This window comes from Rhinatrema bivittatum, chromosome 7, assembly GCF_901001135.1.
Source record: "Rhinatrema bivittatum chromosome 7, aRhiBiv1.1, whole genome shotgun sequence".
NCBI lineage: Eukaryota > Metazoa > Chordata > Amphibia > Gymnophiona > Rhinatrematidae > Rhinatrema > Rhinatrema bivittatum.
Genome location: NC_042621.1, coordinates 309,538,957 through 309,556,335, shown reverse-complemented (window position 1 = coordinate 309,556,335; position 17,379 = coordinate 309,538,957). Strand labels below are relative to the sequence as shown.

The 17,379-nt window shown below is 45.9% G+C and overlaps 1 protein-coding gene across 1 annotated transcript in view; it reads left to right on the top strand.

Moving 5' to 3' along the window:
• The window catches only part of LOC115096248 (deleted in malignant brain tumors 1 protein-like), a 223,263-nt gene that overhangs the window by 168,528 nt on the left and 37,356 nt on the right, over positions 1-17,379 (top strand). The window contains exon 20 of the mRNA XM_029610757.1: positions 1,544-1,761. Within this exon, the coding sequence (XP_029466617.1) occupies positions 1,544-1,761 (218 nt within the window). The remainder of the gene's footprint in view (positions 1-1,543; positions 1,762-17,379) is intronic.

Here is a 17,379-nt window from a genome sequence, read left to right as displayed (position 1 = left end):
GCTTGGGTACAATCCCACTTGTCTGGACTGATCTGGCTATGTTCAGGAAATGAAAATTGCTTCTTACCTGCTAATTTTTGTTCCTGTAATACCACAGATCAGTCCAGAGGCCCATCCCCTTTTCAGATTCCGAAAGACTGCCTTAAACTCGAATTATTGACTGAAGTGAGTTTTCCTATTGCAGATGCTCTTGAAGGAGCAGGGTCTGAGGTGGGTATTCTTGTTTTATTGTTCAGTTCTGGACGAGTGGGTGGGCTGTTGTTTGGGTTCCAACCTCTTCGCCCGTTACTTTAGTTACTTAGTTGTCGTGGGCTTGGATACAGGCCAATCCTGAGGGACTGCAGGTGGCACTGTCGCATATGTAGCAGTGCCACAAAGTTTTGCTCTCTGCCGCCATCTGCTGGTAGGGATGTACAACCCACTGGTCTGGACTGATCTGTGGTATTACAGGAACGAAAATTAGCAGGTAAGAACCAATTTTCCTATAGTCTGCGTGTATTTATTTTTTTACAATATTTATATTCCAGCAATACACAAATCTTGGTGAAGTACAATATAGAGACATAATAAAATCAATTAAGCATATTATAACAAACAGCACAAGACAGAAAACATAGTAAGCTATATTAAACAATTTTCCTCTGTGCAGGGAGCTTTAACCTTACCCTCTAAGTCATGTTAACAAATTGAGTTACACTGCCATTTTAACATGAGTACATTCATGCGGAGGTTACCAAACCATGATACGTAACTTTCCTCAGGTGAGTAAATCTGATGCTTATGTATATAACCTGCCTCGACCTGGCGATAGAGCAGGAGAGAAGATGTTTGAATAAAGTGACAAATCCTGCAGTGGCCCTGGGAGCATGTGTTGCAGCAACCAGGAGAGTGCAGGTGTTCCAAGCCACAGCAACACTTGATGGCGGCCTAGGCATTGATCTTTAAAAGGGCAGGTAGCCCTGAGTCATGAATACCCCCAGATCCCGTGGCATTCCTGAAACTAATGCACTCTCCAGCACAGTCCCTTCCTCATCAAAAGTTCAACGTTAAGCCACACCCCCTCACTGGCATCCTATTCCCACCCAAAACTAATCTCTCCCACCTCACTTTCCAGCATAACCCCACCCATGGACCCCCCATACCCTATTTTTAAGAGAGTGAGGTGAGCGTGAATCACGGTGTGGCTCATTGTGAGTCGGCACACTCCGTGTTCATGCTATTGGCCCATTTTCCAACTCACGGGAAGTGCCAGAAAGCCCTTGGAGAACTATGAAGAGTTATTGGTGATTATTAACTGCATTCAGGCTCTGATGCTGCAGACCATGGAGTGCTTTAGTTATTTCAGGGATAGTAAGGGAGGAGAGAAAGTTTTAATTCTCAGGTGCAAGAAATGAATGAATCTATTTATAATAGCTATAATTTACATCTCTTTATCTCCACAGTGTGGTGGCACTGTGTGTATGCTCGAGGAAATGTCCCTGAGTCTCAGGAAAGGTTTCCGAGGACTGTGTCAGATTTAACACTGCTCTGTTTCTTTCTACAGAATGGAAAATTCTAGCAACTGTAATTATGATTTTGTGGAAATCTATGATGGGTTGAGCTACAAATTCCCATTACTTGGCCGGATCTGCCAGAATTCAGATTATACATTCATATCCTCTTCCAACATTCTGTCTGTGCTGTTCTCCTCTGATGCTGCCACTGCAGGATCTGGTTTCCAGGCAATATATTACTCCATCCCATCTGATTCCAGCAACTCAGGTACGGCCCCTTCAAGGGTAACACTGCACCTCGCTAAGGGAAGGGCGAGAGTTCACAGCCTGCAGAACCTGCTGCCTATGCAAGACTATCCTGGCTTTGGATTCCACGCTGACAATCTGGATATAGTGCTGCTGTTTCCTGCAGGCTCTGGATATAGTGCTGCTGTTTCCTGCAGGCTGTGGATATAGTGATGACATTTCATGTGGCCCCCAGGTGCAGTTCTGGCAATCCCAGAAGGATTTTGTCAGTGGTCTGCAACCATGTAGGTATCTGTACTGTCTGGTTTAGGCACTGCATATAAAAATCATAAGCCTGTGAGATGTTGCTTAACTTCCAAAGCTAGTCTGTATTATCATGACCTTAATAATACAAATAAATCCTCATTCCCTGTACTTACCCGGATCAGTCCAGACTCCTGGGTTTTGCCTCCCCTCCAGCAGATGGAGACAGAGAGGTTTTAACAAGATCTGCCCTATATCCTAAGGTGCCACCTACAGCCTGTCAGTATTTCTCTGTCTCCAGCAGATGGTGGAGGTGCAAAACCCTACAGTCTGCTCTGTTTACCTGGAAAAAAAAAAAGTTAGGTTTGAAGGCTAGGAATTGGGAGTTTTGTGTCTGTTCCTTTAATAAAAAAAAAAAAGTCAGAGCGGGGAGATGGCTTCCCAGGGCATTGTGAGGTCCTGAGGGGACCATCCCTCCTGGTGTTTAGAGGCAGCTGCTTTTAAGGGTTGAAGACCCTGTAATTATGTTTAAGCAGCTTGGGGTGATACCGGGGAGCCCGGGTCACTCACCCCAGCAGGGCCATATCCATGGACAGCTGTGAGCAAGTTTTCTTTCTTTAAAAAAAAACAAAAAACTTTGTTTAATTGATGTGCCGACTCTCTTTCTCTTTCCGGCCAGGGCCGGGTAAATGTGCTGCTGTTTTGTTTACTTTTTTTCGCTGCCGCGATTGTTGCTCCAATCGGGACGTCCTGGGGCTTCGCATGCCGCGCCTGTGGCTCAGCGCGCGCGCGCCTTTTGAGGGAGGGCCTTGCACAGATTGTCTCCACGGAGGAGAAGGACCCTCCATTTTGCCCCAGGAGGGGGGGTCGGATTTGCGCGCCTCGGTCCCTGATGCGGCTGCTGGCACAAAATTTATTTATTTATTTATTTATTTATTTAAGGTTTTTATATACCGGCAATCATGAGGACATATCTTGCTGGTTTATGGGGCTTCAGCTGATCCGTTCCCGCTAAGAGCAGGAATGGAAGCCATTTTGAATTTTGTTCGGCCGGCCACACAGCCTGCGGTGGGGGAAGAGTTCTTGCCACCCTCCCTCCCTATCTCCACAGCAAATGGCCCTGGGGGGGGGGGGCCTTGCCGACTGGTCCTGCCTCTCCTGTGTCAGAGGATGACCCCAAGGGGTTTTCAGATTCCTCTTCTGTTTCCTCTTTTTCTTCAGAGTTTGTATTACTTCTTCATAAGGCCTTTAAGGCCAGGAAGACTGGGAAGAAGCAGGCCGGAGAAAAAGCTAATGTGCAGGCTCCGCGCAGGCTGGCCCGGAAGTGGTCCAGGTCCGAAGGGGGTTTGGAGCCACAAGGGGAAGCGTCCCTTCAGGTCAGTGGCTAATGTTGCGGAGTCAGACTCCTCCGAGCCGAAGGAGCGGGATCAGCAGCCCAAGCCCCCAACGGGGGCAGATGGTGACGTGGATCAGCAGCAGGACTTAGATTGCGGTACCCAAATCATGGAAGGGGACGACCCGAAGGTGGTTCATCTATTCAGGAAGGAGGAATTAGGGCCGCTTATTCCTGCCATTCTGGGAGAACTGGGTCTGGAAGTTCTGGTTGTGGAATCCCAGCTGGGGGCTATGGATTCGGAATTGTTAGCCTAAGGGGTCCTGCCACTTCCTTCCCATTTCATTTCTCTTCAATCCCAAGTCCCCGGACTTGGGATTGAAGGTGAGTAAGGCTATGGATAGGCTATATCCTCTGCCAGAGGAGGCTTTAGACCTACTCCGAGTTCCTAAGGTGGATGCGGCAGTTTCAGCGGGCACCAAAAAGACTACCATCCCAGTCACAGGTGCGACGGCCCTCAAGGACCTGCAAGATAGAAAATTAGAACTTCAGCTCAAGAAGATGTTTTAGGTGTCAGCATTGGGAGTGCGAGCTTCCATGTGCAGCAATTTTTCTTTGTGCGCGGGCCTTCACTGGGTGCAGCAACTTCAGGCCAATGCCGACCTTTCAGAGGGGGAAGCTCTCCAAGCAGGTCGTCTGGAGGTGGCAATTGCTTATAGTACAGATGCACTTTTTGATCTGTTACGGACTTCGGCCAGATCCATGGTGTCAGTGGTTTCTGTGCGCAGGCTTCTGTGGTTACCGGATGTCTCTTCAAAGGCTCAGCTCGGCTCCTTGCCTTTCAAAGGCAAGCTGCTCTTTGGAAAAGACTTGGAGGACATGATTCAATCCCTGGACGAAAATAAAGTTCATAAATTGCCAGAGGACCGGCCCAAGTCCAGAGGCTCGTTTGGGACTCAGCCTCGTTTTTGGAGTAATAGGAGGTTCCACACGTCACGAGCTACTGGTCCCTCGTTTCGGCAAGGTTCAAACAGACAACAGTCCTGGTCTCAGTCCTTTCGAGGCCGACGTTTCGGGAGACCCAGTAACCCCCAGTCTGCCCCGGGAATTAAGTCCTCACAATGAAATGCAGCCGGTCCATTCCTTGGTGCTAGTAGTGGGGGGCAGGCTATCACGCTTTTACGAGGAATGAACCAAATTGACGTCGGACCAGTGGGTCCTCACAGTGATAAGTCAAGATTACACTTTAGATTTTATTCGGCGCCCTCGGAGCAAGTTTCTGGTCTCTCCATGTGCGTACCAGGAAAAACGAGAAGAGGTACAAGATATACTACAACGCCTTCTAGACCTGGGAGCCATAATACCGGTTCCTCCTGCCGAACGAAAGCGGGGCTTCTATCAATTTACTTTGTGGTCCCCAAAAAGGAAGGCACTTTCTGCCCTATTTTAGATCTAAAAAGGATCAACAGATGTCTTCGAGTGCCTCGTTTCCGAATGGAGACCCTGCGGTCCGTCATCGCATCCGTGCGAAAGGAGGAATTTCTGGCATCTCTAGACCTCACGGAGGCATGTCTGCACATCGGAATCAGGGCTGCCCACCAGAAGTTCCTAAGGTTTTTCATCTTGGGGCATCACTTATCAGTTCCGAGCCCTGCCTTTCAGGCTTACCACCGCACCCCGGACTTTTACCAAGGTAATGGTCGTGGTAGCAGCGCAGCTTCGGAGGGAAAGATTGTTGGTGCATCCCTACTTGGACGACTGGTTGATTCGAGCCAAATTGGAAGTACTTTGCCAGGCGTCGATCCGTAGAGTGCTGCAGCTATTGAGGTCACTTGGTTGGGTGGTCAACCTTGCCAAGAATCGTCTAATTCCTTCCCAATCCTTGGAGTTTCTGGGATCCCTGTTCGACACGCAGCAGGGGAGAGTTTTCCTCACCAAGGATCGCATTGGCAAACTACAGGGGCAGATTCAGGACTTGCTGTCCAAGCGTATCCTCAGTGTCCGGGATTACTTAAGGGTCCTAGGGTCGATGACTTCCACTCTGGAATTAGTGCCATGGTCCTTCACCCATATGCATCCGTTACAATCAGCGTTGCTTTCCTGATGGAATCCAGTCTCCGAGCAATTTCATCTGCCCCTTCCTCTTACAGATTCTGCGCAGTCCAGTCTGGACTGGTGGCTCGTCACGGACAGTTTGGAACGTGGAGTTCCCTTGGTAGTGCCTGAGTGGACAGTGCTTACCACAGATGCCAGCCTTTCCAGCTGGAGAGCAGTTTGCCTGGGGAAGGCAGTGCAGGGGCAATGGTCACAGGAAGAATTCCAGTGGTCGATCAATCGTCTGGAGACCAGAGCATTCTGGTTAGCTTTACACGTGTTCCTCCCGCTTCTCCGGGGAAAGTCGGTCAGAGTGTTGTCCGACAATACAACCACGGTGGCCTATATCAATCGCCAAGGGGGAACCAAAAGTCGACTAGTGGCAGCAGAAGCTCAACAGTTGATTCACTGGGTGGAGGAACACCTCATCAGCATTGCAGCATCCCACATAGCCAGGGGTCAACAACGTTCAGGCAGAATTTCTCAGTCATCACCACCTCGATCCCGGGGAATGGGAGTTGTCAGACGAGGCCTTTCAGTGCATATGCAAAATGTGGGGCACACCTCGCATGGATCTCATGGCAACGATCAAGAATGCCAAGGCCCTGCGCTTCTTCGCTTACCGCAGAGAAACAGGAGCCGAAGGCATCGATGCTCTGGTTCTTCCCTGGCCAATGAACATCTTATTGTGCGTGTTCCCTCCTTGGCCTTTGATCGGCGAGGTGATCCAGCGAATAGAGCTCCATTCAGCAGAGGTGCTTTTAGTAGCTCCAGAGTGGCTGAGACGTCCCTGGTTTGCAGATCTCCTCAATCTAACCACGACGGAACCTCTTCATTTTCGGGGGATATTCTGACACTGTGGTGGCTATGCTTTTATGATCCTGCAAACCATCTACTTCTCTGGCTTATGTCAGGGTATGGAAAGTATTTGAAGCATGGTGCGTAGGCCGCGAGGTGAATCCAACTCGGGCGTCGGTGTCAGACATTCTGTGTTTTCTTCAAGCCGGACTCTTTAAAGGCTTATCATGTAGTTCCCTTAAGGTTCAGGTAGCAGCGCTCAGTTGCCTACGAGGTAAGATCCAGGGAATGGCACTGGCATTGCATCCAGATGTGGCTCGTTTTCTTCAAGGAGCAAAACACTTACGTCCGCCGATCCACAATCCGCGTCCTTCTTGGAATCTGAATTTAGTGCTTTCAGCTTTGTGTGCTCCCTCCTTTGAGCCTCTAAAAAGGGCGACGTTGAAAGTACTTTTTCTGGTGGCAATTTCTTTGGTCCATCGGGTGTCGTAACTACAGACATTATCTTGTAGAGAGCCTTTCTTGCAAATTTCAGATTCGGGAGTTTCCTTGAGGACGGTTCCTTCCTTTCTTCCGAAAGTACCTTTCACTTGAATCAGTCGGTGGAGTTCCGTCTTATCCAGATTTAGACCTGTCGGATCCAATTTCTAAGGACTTACGAAAATTGGATGTTCACAGAACTTTGCTGCGCTATTTGGAGGTTACGAATCCCTTCCGGGTGTCAGACCATCTCTTTGTATTGTGGAATAGTCCAAAGAAGGGTAATGTGGCGTCTAAGACTACGATAGCTCACTGGCTGAAAGAAACTATGTTCCGCTTATTTACTGCTCATTCTACCCATTCGCAGGCTGCATCCTGGGCAGAATATCAACAAGTCTCTCCACAGGAGATTTGCAGGCTCCATGGAAGTCTTTACCCACTTTCGTGAGACATTACAGATTGGATGTCCAAGCTCCGGATTCCATGGGATTTGGAGAAGGACTGCTCCGAGCGGGCCTCTCCAGGTCCCACCCTAAGTAGGTTAGCTCTGGTACATCCCAGGAGTCTGGACTGATCCGTGTACATACAGGGAAAGGAAAATTAATTTCTTACCTGATAATTTTCGTTCCTGTAGTACCACGATCAGTCCAGAGTCCCACCCGTTATATGCATTAGAGTAATGGAGAGTTCACTCACATTACATTTGGTTTAATTGTACTGAAGATCATTTGTTCTCACTGTTCATTGGGTTCTGTTCCCAGATGGTTCATGAGCTATTTTAGATAAGGAAGTTAAATAGTTATAAGGAAGTTAAATGCTAAGTTTTTTGATGGGAACAATTCTGCTTTGATACTGAGTAATACTGACAGGCTGTAGGTGGCACCTTAGGATGTAGGGCAGAGCTTGTTAAAACTCTCTGTCTCCATCTGCTGGAGGGGAGGCAAAACCCAGGAGTCTGGACTGATCCATGGTACTACAGGAACGAAAATGATCAGGTAGGAAACTAATTTTCCTTTCATGTCATAGAGAGAACACGCATGTCAAAGACTGATGGATATTAATACCTCCAGAATCACCCAGTGACCATCTATTCTCTCATATTGCAATACCAGAAACTCCCCTTGATCTCTGACTTTTACCTCCTCATATCCTCTGTGCTTATCTCAGGCTTTACCCCTCACTCCCCCACAGCTAAGGATCCTATGTGCTTATCCCAGGCTTTACATAACAGTTTCCCCTGCCCCCAGCCAAGGATCCTCTGTGCCTATCCCAGGCTTTACCTTTCACTCCCCCACAGTTGAGGATCCTCTGTGCTTATCCCAGGCTTTACCCCTCACTCCCTCACAGCTGAGGATCCTCTGTGCTTATCCCTGGCTTTACCCTTCACTCCCCCAAAGCTAAGGATCCTCTGCTTATCCCAGGTTTTACCTATCAATTACCCCCGCTCCCAGCTAAGGATCCTCTGTGCTTATCTCAGGCTGTACCCTTCACTTCCCCAAAGCTAAAGATCCTCTGCTTATCCCAGGTTTTACCCCTCAGTCCCCACAGCTAAGGATTCTCTGTGCAGCAGTGAGTCACTCAGGAAAACTGTAGTGTAAATTTCCAAAAGGATTGTTTTGAACTAATTTACCTTAGAAGCACAAGACATATTGCAAGGGAAGAGCTCAGTAACTCACAATCCAGTGGGAGCACTGAAAGGAGAGGATCACCTTGCTGGTGGCTGAAAGGAATCTTTTGCTTGGGAATTTTTTTTTTAAAGTATTGGGGAGAAGTAAACTATTGGGGTATATTAATTAGTGTGTTTATGTTTGTTTTTTAAATAGTGTTTATAAACAGAAGTTAGTGTTTTGTTTTTTAAATAGTGGTTTTGGGTTTTTTTAAATAGTCAGTAAAGCAGCTACTAAACAAGTTAGTGTATTTGTTTAAAAAAGAAAAGAGAGAAAAAAAAGATAGCCAGAAACTAGAAATAAGCAAGTTACTGTTTTGTTTTTAAATAGTGTTTGGGGGTTTTTTTTTTAAATAGTAAAAGCAGCTAATAAACAAGTTAGTGTGTTTGACATAAACAATTGGCATCTCAGAGACATGGTGGAAGGAGAATAACCAATGGGACAGTGCTATACCGAGGTACAAATTATGTCGCAATGACAGAGAGGAACATCTGGGAGGCAGGGTAGGGCTTTATGTCCAGGATGGCATAGAGTCCAACAGGATAAAGATCCTGCATGAGACTAAATGCACAATCGAATCTTTGTGGGTAGAAATCCCTTGTGTGTTAGGGAAAAGTATAGTTATAGAAGTATACTACCATCCACCTGGCCAAGATGGTGAGACAGTGAAATCCTAAGAGAAATTAGGGAAGCTAACCAAATTGGTAGTGCAGTAATAATGGGAGATTTCAATTACCAAAACCAAATTAGAGTCAAAAAGTTACCCAGGGTGAGGTAATATCCAAATCAAACGCAATGGGAACAGTACATCTATATATGATTATAGCCTAAATGAAGGTGTCAGCAGGCCTGTCGTTTCAACTGAAACCAACCGGTCTTCTCAATCATTCACCTTCACTCTTTAATGCACACTATTTTTATGAATTTTTTCAAAATTTCTTTGAAATTAAATTGTCGACCATAGCCCAGATATCATATTCCAAAGATAAACTCAGAATAAACTTATAGCACCCAACATGGCTGGGTTTCGCACTGCAGTGCTTTTTCAGGGGCATTTAAATAATTCTTAAATAATTGTTCTTGTCAAGTTGGAATATGTGCCATTTTTATCTGGACTTGATGTCTCAACCGTCTTTTACTCAAAACTATTTAAATGCCCCTGAAGAAGCACTGCTGTGCGAAACCCGGCCGTGTTGGGCGCAATAAAGTTTTTATTCTGAGATTATCTTTGTAATATGATATCTGGACTATGGTTGACAATGTGTGGATATTATTAAAAAAATACCATCCTAGAAGCACAGTCCAGATGTATTACATGCATTAAGAAAGGTAGAAGGAAGGCAAAACGAATACCGGCATGGTTAAAAGGTGAGGTGGAAGAGGCTATTTTAGCCAACAGATCTTCATTCAAAAATTGGAAGAAGGATCCAACAGAAGAAAATAGGATAAAGCATAAGCATTAGCAAGTTAAATGTAAGACATTGATAAGACAGGCTAAGAGAGAATGTGAAAAGAAGTTGGCCGTAGAAACAAAAACTCACAGTAAAAACTTTAAAAAATATATCCAAAGCAGAAAGCCTGCGAGGAAGGCAGTTGGAGCGTTAGATGATCGAGGGGTTAAAGGGGCACTTAGAGAAGATAAGGCCATCACAGAAAGATTAAACAATTTCTTTGCTTCAGTGTTTACTGAAGAGGATGTTGGGGAGATACCCATTCCGGAGAAGGTTTTCATGGGTAATGATTCAGATGAACTGAACCAAATCACAGTGAACCTAGAAGATGTGGTAGGTCTGATTGACAAACTGAAGAGTAGTAAATTACCTGGACCGGATGGTATACACCTCAGGGTTCTGAAGGAACTAAAAACTTAAATTTCAGATCTGTTAGTTAAAATTTGTAACCTATCTGTTGTGTTTTGGACATTGAAGCGTGGGCCCTTGGTTGCACCTCCCACAGGGCAGGGCCCTGTGGGGACTTAAAGCGATAGGCTAGCTCAAGGCAGAGATGGACACAGAAAATTAGCTTTATTGTACTGCAACGTAGATGTTAACCCAAAGAATGGGTGATGACTTCAGCCAGGAGAGGAGGAACCAGATGGCAATGTTCCGTCTGTAGGTTGCAGGGTGGAAAAGGCAGTTCCACAGTCTCACCAGGTCCCAAAAGGGAGATGGGTCCGGTAGTGGTCCACGAAGCGGGGTAGGCCGAGAACACCAGCTGAGATGGAGAAGCCAATAGATCCAGTAGTGGTCCGCAGTGCGGGGTAGGCTGAGGATCGATGGAGAGAGAGATGAGACAATGCAAAGACAGAACTGGAGTGGCAGTACTCACTCTGATGCTGGTAGTTGTAGTAGAAGGGAACCCCCGAGAAGCGGAGGTCCCGGACAAACAAGGCCCCCGAGGAGCGGGTACCATAGGCGTCCTGGTAATGGGTAGGCAACCCTGAAGGGTAGATAGGAGCACGGTAAGGCCCCCGAGGAGTGAGTACCTTAGGCTTCCCAGTTGGTAGGAGGTAACCCAGGAGGGTAAGGAGGAGCGAGGCAAGGCTCCCATGGAGCAGGTACCTAAGTCGTTCTGGAGCGAGAGTACACAGAGCAGGAGCGTCTGGTAACATGGAGAGATCAGCATGGAGGATTCCTTGCTAACTCGTAAAAGGATCTGTGAGCGGAGATTAAATACCAGAGCTAGTGATGTCATGCGGTGGGTACGCCCCCGAGGTTCCCGCCATGACACACGTAAAGGACGGGGCTGTGTGCACGCACGTGTCCTAGGTGACTCCTGAGGAAAGACGGCGAACGCAATCGCCCATGCCAGACTGAGGAAGCCGGAGGGTGCAGTGAGAAGAAGCGTAGGCAGCCATCTTGCCAAAATGAACTGAGTCAGGTAGAAAAAAGGTGAGCAATAGAGGGTGCAGCCGTCTGCGACCGGGTGCAACACTATCATTAAAATCATCCATTGTACCTGAAGATTGGAGGGTGGCTAATGTAACCCCAATATTTAAAAAAGGCTCCAGGGGCGATCCGGGAAACTACAGACCGGTTAGCCTGACTTCAGTGCCAGGAAAAATAGTGGAAAGTGTTCTACACATCAAAATCACAGAACATATAGAAAGACATGGTTTAATGGAACAAAGTCAGCATGGCTTTACCCAGGGCAAGTCTTGCCTCACAAAACTGCTTCACTTTTTTGGAGTTAATAAACATGTGGATAAAGGTGAACCTGTAGATATAGTATACTTGGATTTTCAGAAGGCGTTTGACAAAGTCCCTCATGAGAGGCTTCTAGGAAAAGTAAAAAGTCATGGGATAGGTGGTGATGTCCTTTCGTGGATTGCAAACTGGCTAAAAGACAGGAAACAGAGAGTAGGATTAAATGGTCAATTTTCTCAGTGGAAGGGAGTGGACAGTGGAGTGCCTCAGGGATCTGTGCTAGGACCCATGCCCTTCTCCTCTATCGCCAACTCCATGCTACAAGAGCCTTCACTCTGCAGCTCTTCACTACCTCTCCTCTCTTATGTCTCTCTACACTCCTCCTCGTGCACTCCCCTCATCAGATAAGTCACTCCTATTCATGCATTTCTCTATTGCCAATGGTTTTTGTACAATGCTGTGTATGATGAGTAGCGCTGTAAAAGGGATAAGCTGTAGTAGCATACAATAAGAAGGACACGTCCCAAGTGCATTCACTCCTGCGCTGGCAGTCGGCTGATTGAATAAGGGACTGACATGATTGTTTCCCTCTGAGAGCTGGTGCATGCAAGGTACTTGGGATAAAATAGCCCACATGCTCTGCACACAATGCAGGCTATAGAAATGTATCCCAAAATGAATGAAAATAATTGAGAGCAGAATATTCTCTACTATCACTTGCCAGTCCCACCTTATGGAACAAACTCCCTATTGGACTAAGAACAGATCCGTCAACTCAATCTTTCAAGAAAAATCTTAAAACCTGGCTATTTCACAAAGCCTTTACAGCAATAACATGACCAAATCCCAAATCAGATCATACCCCCAAACATCTATGGAAAAATATTACCGTTACCTCATTAGTTAACTTCCACCTCCATATTCCACCCCCCCCCCCCCAAATCATCAACATTTGCCGTCCTGCAATATCCACTCCTTTGATACTCGCCCATCTGCTAATCTGTCATAGTTGTTACTTTGTAACAAACAGGAGGAGTCCCTGAGCCTACCTCCACCTCAATTCCCTGTATACTGAATTGATATATAATATCTATGCATGTGTTTATTGTTTAACCTCAATCAATTATAGCTGTTATCTTGTAATATATAATATCTACACCTTGACTATTTGTTTAACTTTTATCCTTCTGCTGTTATAAACGTATTAGACAAAAGTAAACGCCTGGTTTCCTGCACCACTTAGTTGTCTGTAAAATCGAACATCGGTATATAAAAACAAATAAATAAATACTGAACACAAATTCTTTCCCATAGCTGGCCATGCCAGAAACTAGGAATGAATAAATCCCTGGCTTCACCTCCGTCTCCCTTTGACTGAATAACATGGTAGGATGCAGGCCTGCTTGACACAAGCTTCTATGTACAGGGCTGCCTGAGGCTTTCCCCATGTGCATGCAGCTGGTAAATCCAATGTCTTCAATTGTCACACTCACTATCCTCTCGGACTGGAAGACTTGCTTTACTTATTGAGAAGCTCTCTTCGCGGCAGGAACAGAGTGTGAAGGTAGGCCTGTGCATTCGGCGCCCAGGACCCGCCGGGGTAAGGCCCAAAAATAAAGTTACTCTTACCCGCAGCCGCTCAGGCGCTGACTGCGAGGCTCTCTCTTTCTTCCGCCCGCCCTACCGCCTCCGATCACGTGATCAGCCACAGTCTGCCCACACCGGGACCAACCAATTCAAGCGGGCCTTCCCTCCTGGACAGCCAATCAGAGCCGCCCTAGCTGGGCTTTAAATTTGAGCACAAGTCCGGCGCCGATTCTCTTCGCGGCAGGAATAGAGTGTGAAGGTAGGCCTGTGCATTCGGCGCCCAAGACCCACCGGGGTAAGGCCCAAAAATAAAGTCACTCTTACCCGCAGCCACTCAGGCGCCGACCACGAGGCTCTCTCTTTCTTCCGCCCGCCCGATCGCCTCCGACCGCGTGATCAGCCACAATTCAAGCGGGCCTTCCCTCCTGGACAGCCAATCAGAGCCGCCCTAGCTGGGCTTTAAATTTGAGCACAAGTCCGGCGCCACACGCCAAGCACCGAAGGAGCGTGTCAAAGGGGCTGGCCCCTTTGCGCGCCCCTTTGTGCAGCCCCGCAAGGCCTCCCCTACTCTAATTTTGGTACTTACCTTCTCATACCTTTCTCCTTCTCCGAACGGACCTCCCAGTGGCCGTCCTGCGGATCGACTACACCCCTCATCCACCTACCAGTTACACTTTCCCTTCCAAAGGATGCGCACATTCCCCATCCCCATCATCAGGTACCTCACAAGAACCCAGCCCAAACACTCATTTTGTCACACCATCCACCAAAAAAGGCTTCTTCCAATTATGATTTCACCCATCACACAACTACTTGACTTATCTTTATTTTCCTTAACTCTGTTTAATGCCCAATCTCTCTCCAAAAAATCCCACATCTTGAACGACTACCTCCTTGAATCTAAACCAGATATCTGTGCAATCACAGAAACCTGGCTAAAACCCACAGACTGTTCTAATCAATCAACTTCCCACACAAATTTATGACATCTTCTCAATCCCAAGACTCAAAGAGGAGGCGGCCTTCTGCTAGCAGCAAAAAAAGGTTTTAGGCTAACCGTGCAACACTCCAACTCAGTCTCCAAGCTGGAACGCGCCTTTTTCAAATCCTCTCACCTCCAAATATTCCTTATCTATGCTCCGCCAGGAATTCTTGAAGCCGATCCCTCTCCCCTCATTGAATACATCGCAAAACATCTCATACCTGATACACCAGCAATTATAATGGGAGACTTCAATCTACATGTGGACATTTCACCACACTCGGCCAATTGTGATACTTTCTTATCGACCCTCAGCTACATGGGATTCAAACAGATCATTAACTCCCCCACTCATAACGCAGGCCACACATTGGACCTAATCTTCATTAATGAAGGCATCTCTCTTTTTTCCAATCCCACTTGTTCTTCAGTCCCTTGGTCGGACCATCAAATCATCACTACTACCCTCGAAACATTAAACCTTCCTTCTCTCTCCTTCCCAAAAACTACTATACAATTCAGAAAACCCTGCGCTTCGGATCTCCTGGGCAACCATCTCTCTAAGGAACTGACACACCTGGACCTTTCAGATGCTACTGCTGCCACCTATCTTGGTTTAAAATAATCAATAAAGTAGCAGAAGTAACGTGCCTTCTCACCTCAAAAGTGCTACACCCTTCCCCTGACAACAGAAAACCGTGGTTCACACCCGAATTAAAGGCTCTCAAACAAGCCCTCAGAAATAAAGAACACAGATGGCGAAAAAAAACCCTCCTCTACTACCCTGGCGGTTTACAAAGCATCCCTAAACACCTATAGAAACATCATTCACAAAACAAAGAAAGACTTCTTCGCCAAAAAAATCCACCACTTCATCTTTGACACCAAAGCTCTGTTCTCTTACGTCTCGGCCCTCACCAAACCTACTCCACCGACTATTCCAGATGACCAAGCTCTCAGTAAAGCAATAGAACTTGCAAAATACTTCGAGAACAAAATCATCAATCTCATCAACCCTCTCTCTTCATCCAACCCAGCACCCCCGCCCCCCGTCATATCTTCCCCTCAACTAACCACAACTCTCAAAGCCTTAGAGGCTACATCTTCACTTGAGATAGAAAACATCCTTAAGAAACTTAAACCCTCTTCCCACCCCTTTGACATCATCCCTTCAAACCTCCTCATTTCCATCCCGAATATCATTGCTAAACCAATCGCAGAAATTATAAACTGCTCCCTAACTCAAGGTCTAGTTCCAGACACTTTAAAACTTGTCATCTTAAAACCTCTACTAAAAAAACCCAACCTGCCAACAGATGACCCTGCGAACTTCTGCCCTATTGCCAACTTACCGTTCATTGCCAAACTTATGGAGAAAATTGTCAATAAACAACTCTCGGAATACTTGGAGGAACACAAGATTTTAGCTCCTTCCCAGTATGGATTCCGTAAATCTCTCAACACAGAATCTCTTCTGATTTCCCTCACAGACTCCATCATCATGAACATGGATAAAAACCAACCTTAACTACTGGCTCTTCTAGATCTGTCCGCGGCCTTCGACACAGTCAACCATACAATTCTCCTAGACCGTCTTTCAGAGATAGGCATCTCTGATACGGCTCTCAGCTGGTTCAAATCCTTCCTTTGCAACAGAGCCTTCAAGGTCAAAATTAACAATAAAGAATCTCACCCGGTCTTCTTCAACTACGGAGTCCAACAAGGATCGTCCCTCTCACCAACCCTCTTCAACATTTACCTACTACCTCTCTGCCACCTTCTTTCTAAGCTAAAGCTCACACACTGTCTCTATGCGGATGATATACAAATCCTCATACCAATCACTGAATCTTTACATAAAACCCTAAGCTTCTGGAATAGCTGCCTCCAATCAATTAACATGCTCCTCGCTAGTCTCAACCTTATCCTCAACACCAATAAAACGTAAATCCTCATAATCTCCCAAGATGACAACAACCCTCTTCTCAATGCTCCGTTACTGTCGCCTCCTTCTCACCTTAATCACTCGCCCCATGTAAGAGATCTAGGCGTTCTCTTGGATAACCAACTTAACCTCAAAAAATATGTTAACAACACCACCAAGGAATGCTTTGTCAAACTGCAAGTACTGAAAAAACTGAAACCCCTCCTTCATTTTCACGATTTCCGTCTGGTTCTTCAATCGATTCTCTTCTGAAAAATCGATTACTGCAACTCTCTTCTCCTCGGCCTTCCAGCTAACACCATCAAACCTCTACAGATGTTGCAGAACTCAGCTGCCAGGATTTTGACGAACACAAAAAAAAGAGATCACATCTCTCCTATCCTTTACATCCTCCACTGGCTTCCTATCAAATACAGAATTCTCTATAAAGTCCGGACTATAATCCACAAAGCCTTACACAACCTCTCTCGAGCTTACCATCCAACTACATCCTCACAACTCCATCAGACCAATCAGAGGAGCCCATCAAGGCAAGCTATACGTTCCCCCAGCAAAAACATCCTTCAGAAAACAAGCCCTTTCAGGTCCCTCACAATGGAATACTCTTCCTCCAGACCTCCGACAAGATTCATGCCCTCTGTCTTTCAAGAAAAAACTCAAAACTTGACTTTTCAAACTAGCATTCCCAGAATTATGACTTCTGCTTACCATCGAGCTTACCATCCAGCCAAATCTGAGACAAGCCTTACCTACGCAAAACACCTAGTCTATTTCCCTATTCCTCACTTTCAGGGACCACTGATCCAATCTATTCTCTAATTTTAAGCTAGCCTCATGTTGAGAGTTAGCTTCCTTAGATTTTGATGCACTTATAGCTAGACTCCATACTCCGACCTAAGTCCGCAGTAAGATTCATATCTTAATTAAAAACTTGTAAGTAGATCTATTAAGCATTTTATCTTAATTAGAATCTTGTCAATTTTAGATTTATTAAGTATTTATTAATTTCTGTCCAGAAATATGTATTTATTTATTTTTAACTAGGTAGATTATAGTTTCTGTTGGTTTGTTTCTATTGCAATGGGCAAGTTCTTAGCCTAGGTTTCCTATGTAGTTACTTGTCTCTCACAATGGTCCATGTAACGCTCTTATGCGATGTTGTTTGTTCATTGTAAACCGGTACGATTTGTAATTCTTTACAGGAATGTCTGTATAAAATAAAATAAAAAAAAGCCTAAATAAATAAATAAATAAATAAATAAATGCCAAATTTAAAAGCCACCAAGTCTTTTTTTCACTGTAGGCTGGTGTCGGCTAATTGCTGCCCTTGTGCTGTGGGATTGAGCATTGTTTCTTTTCTTGACT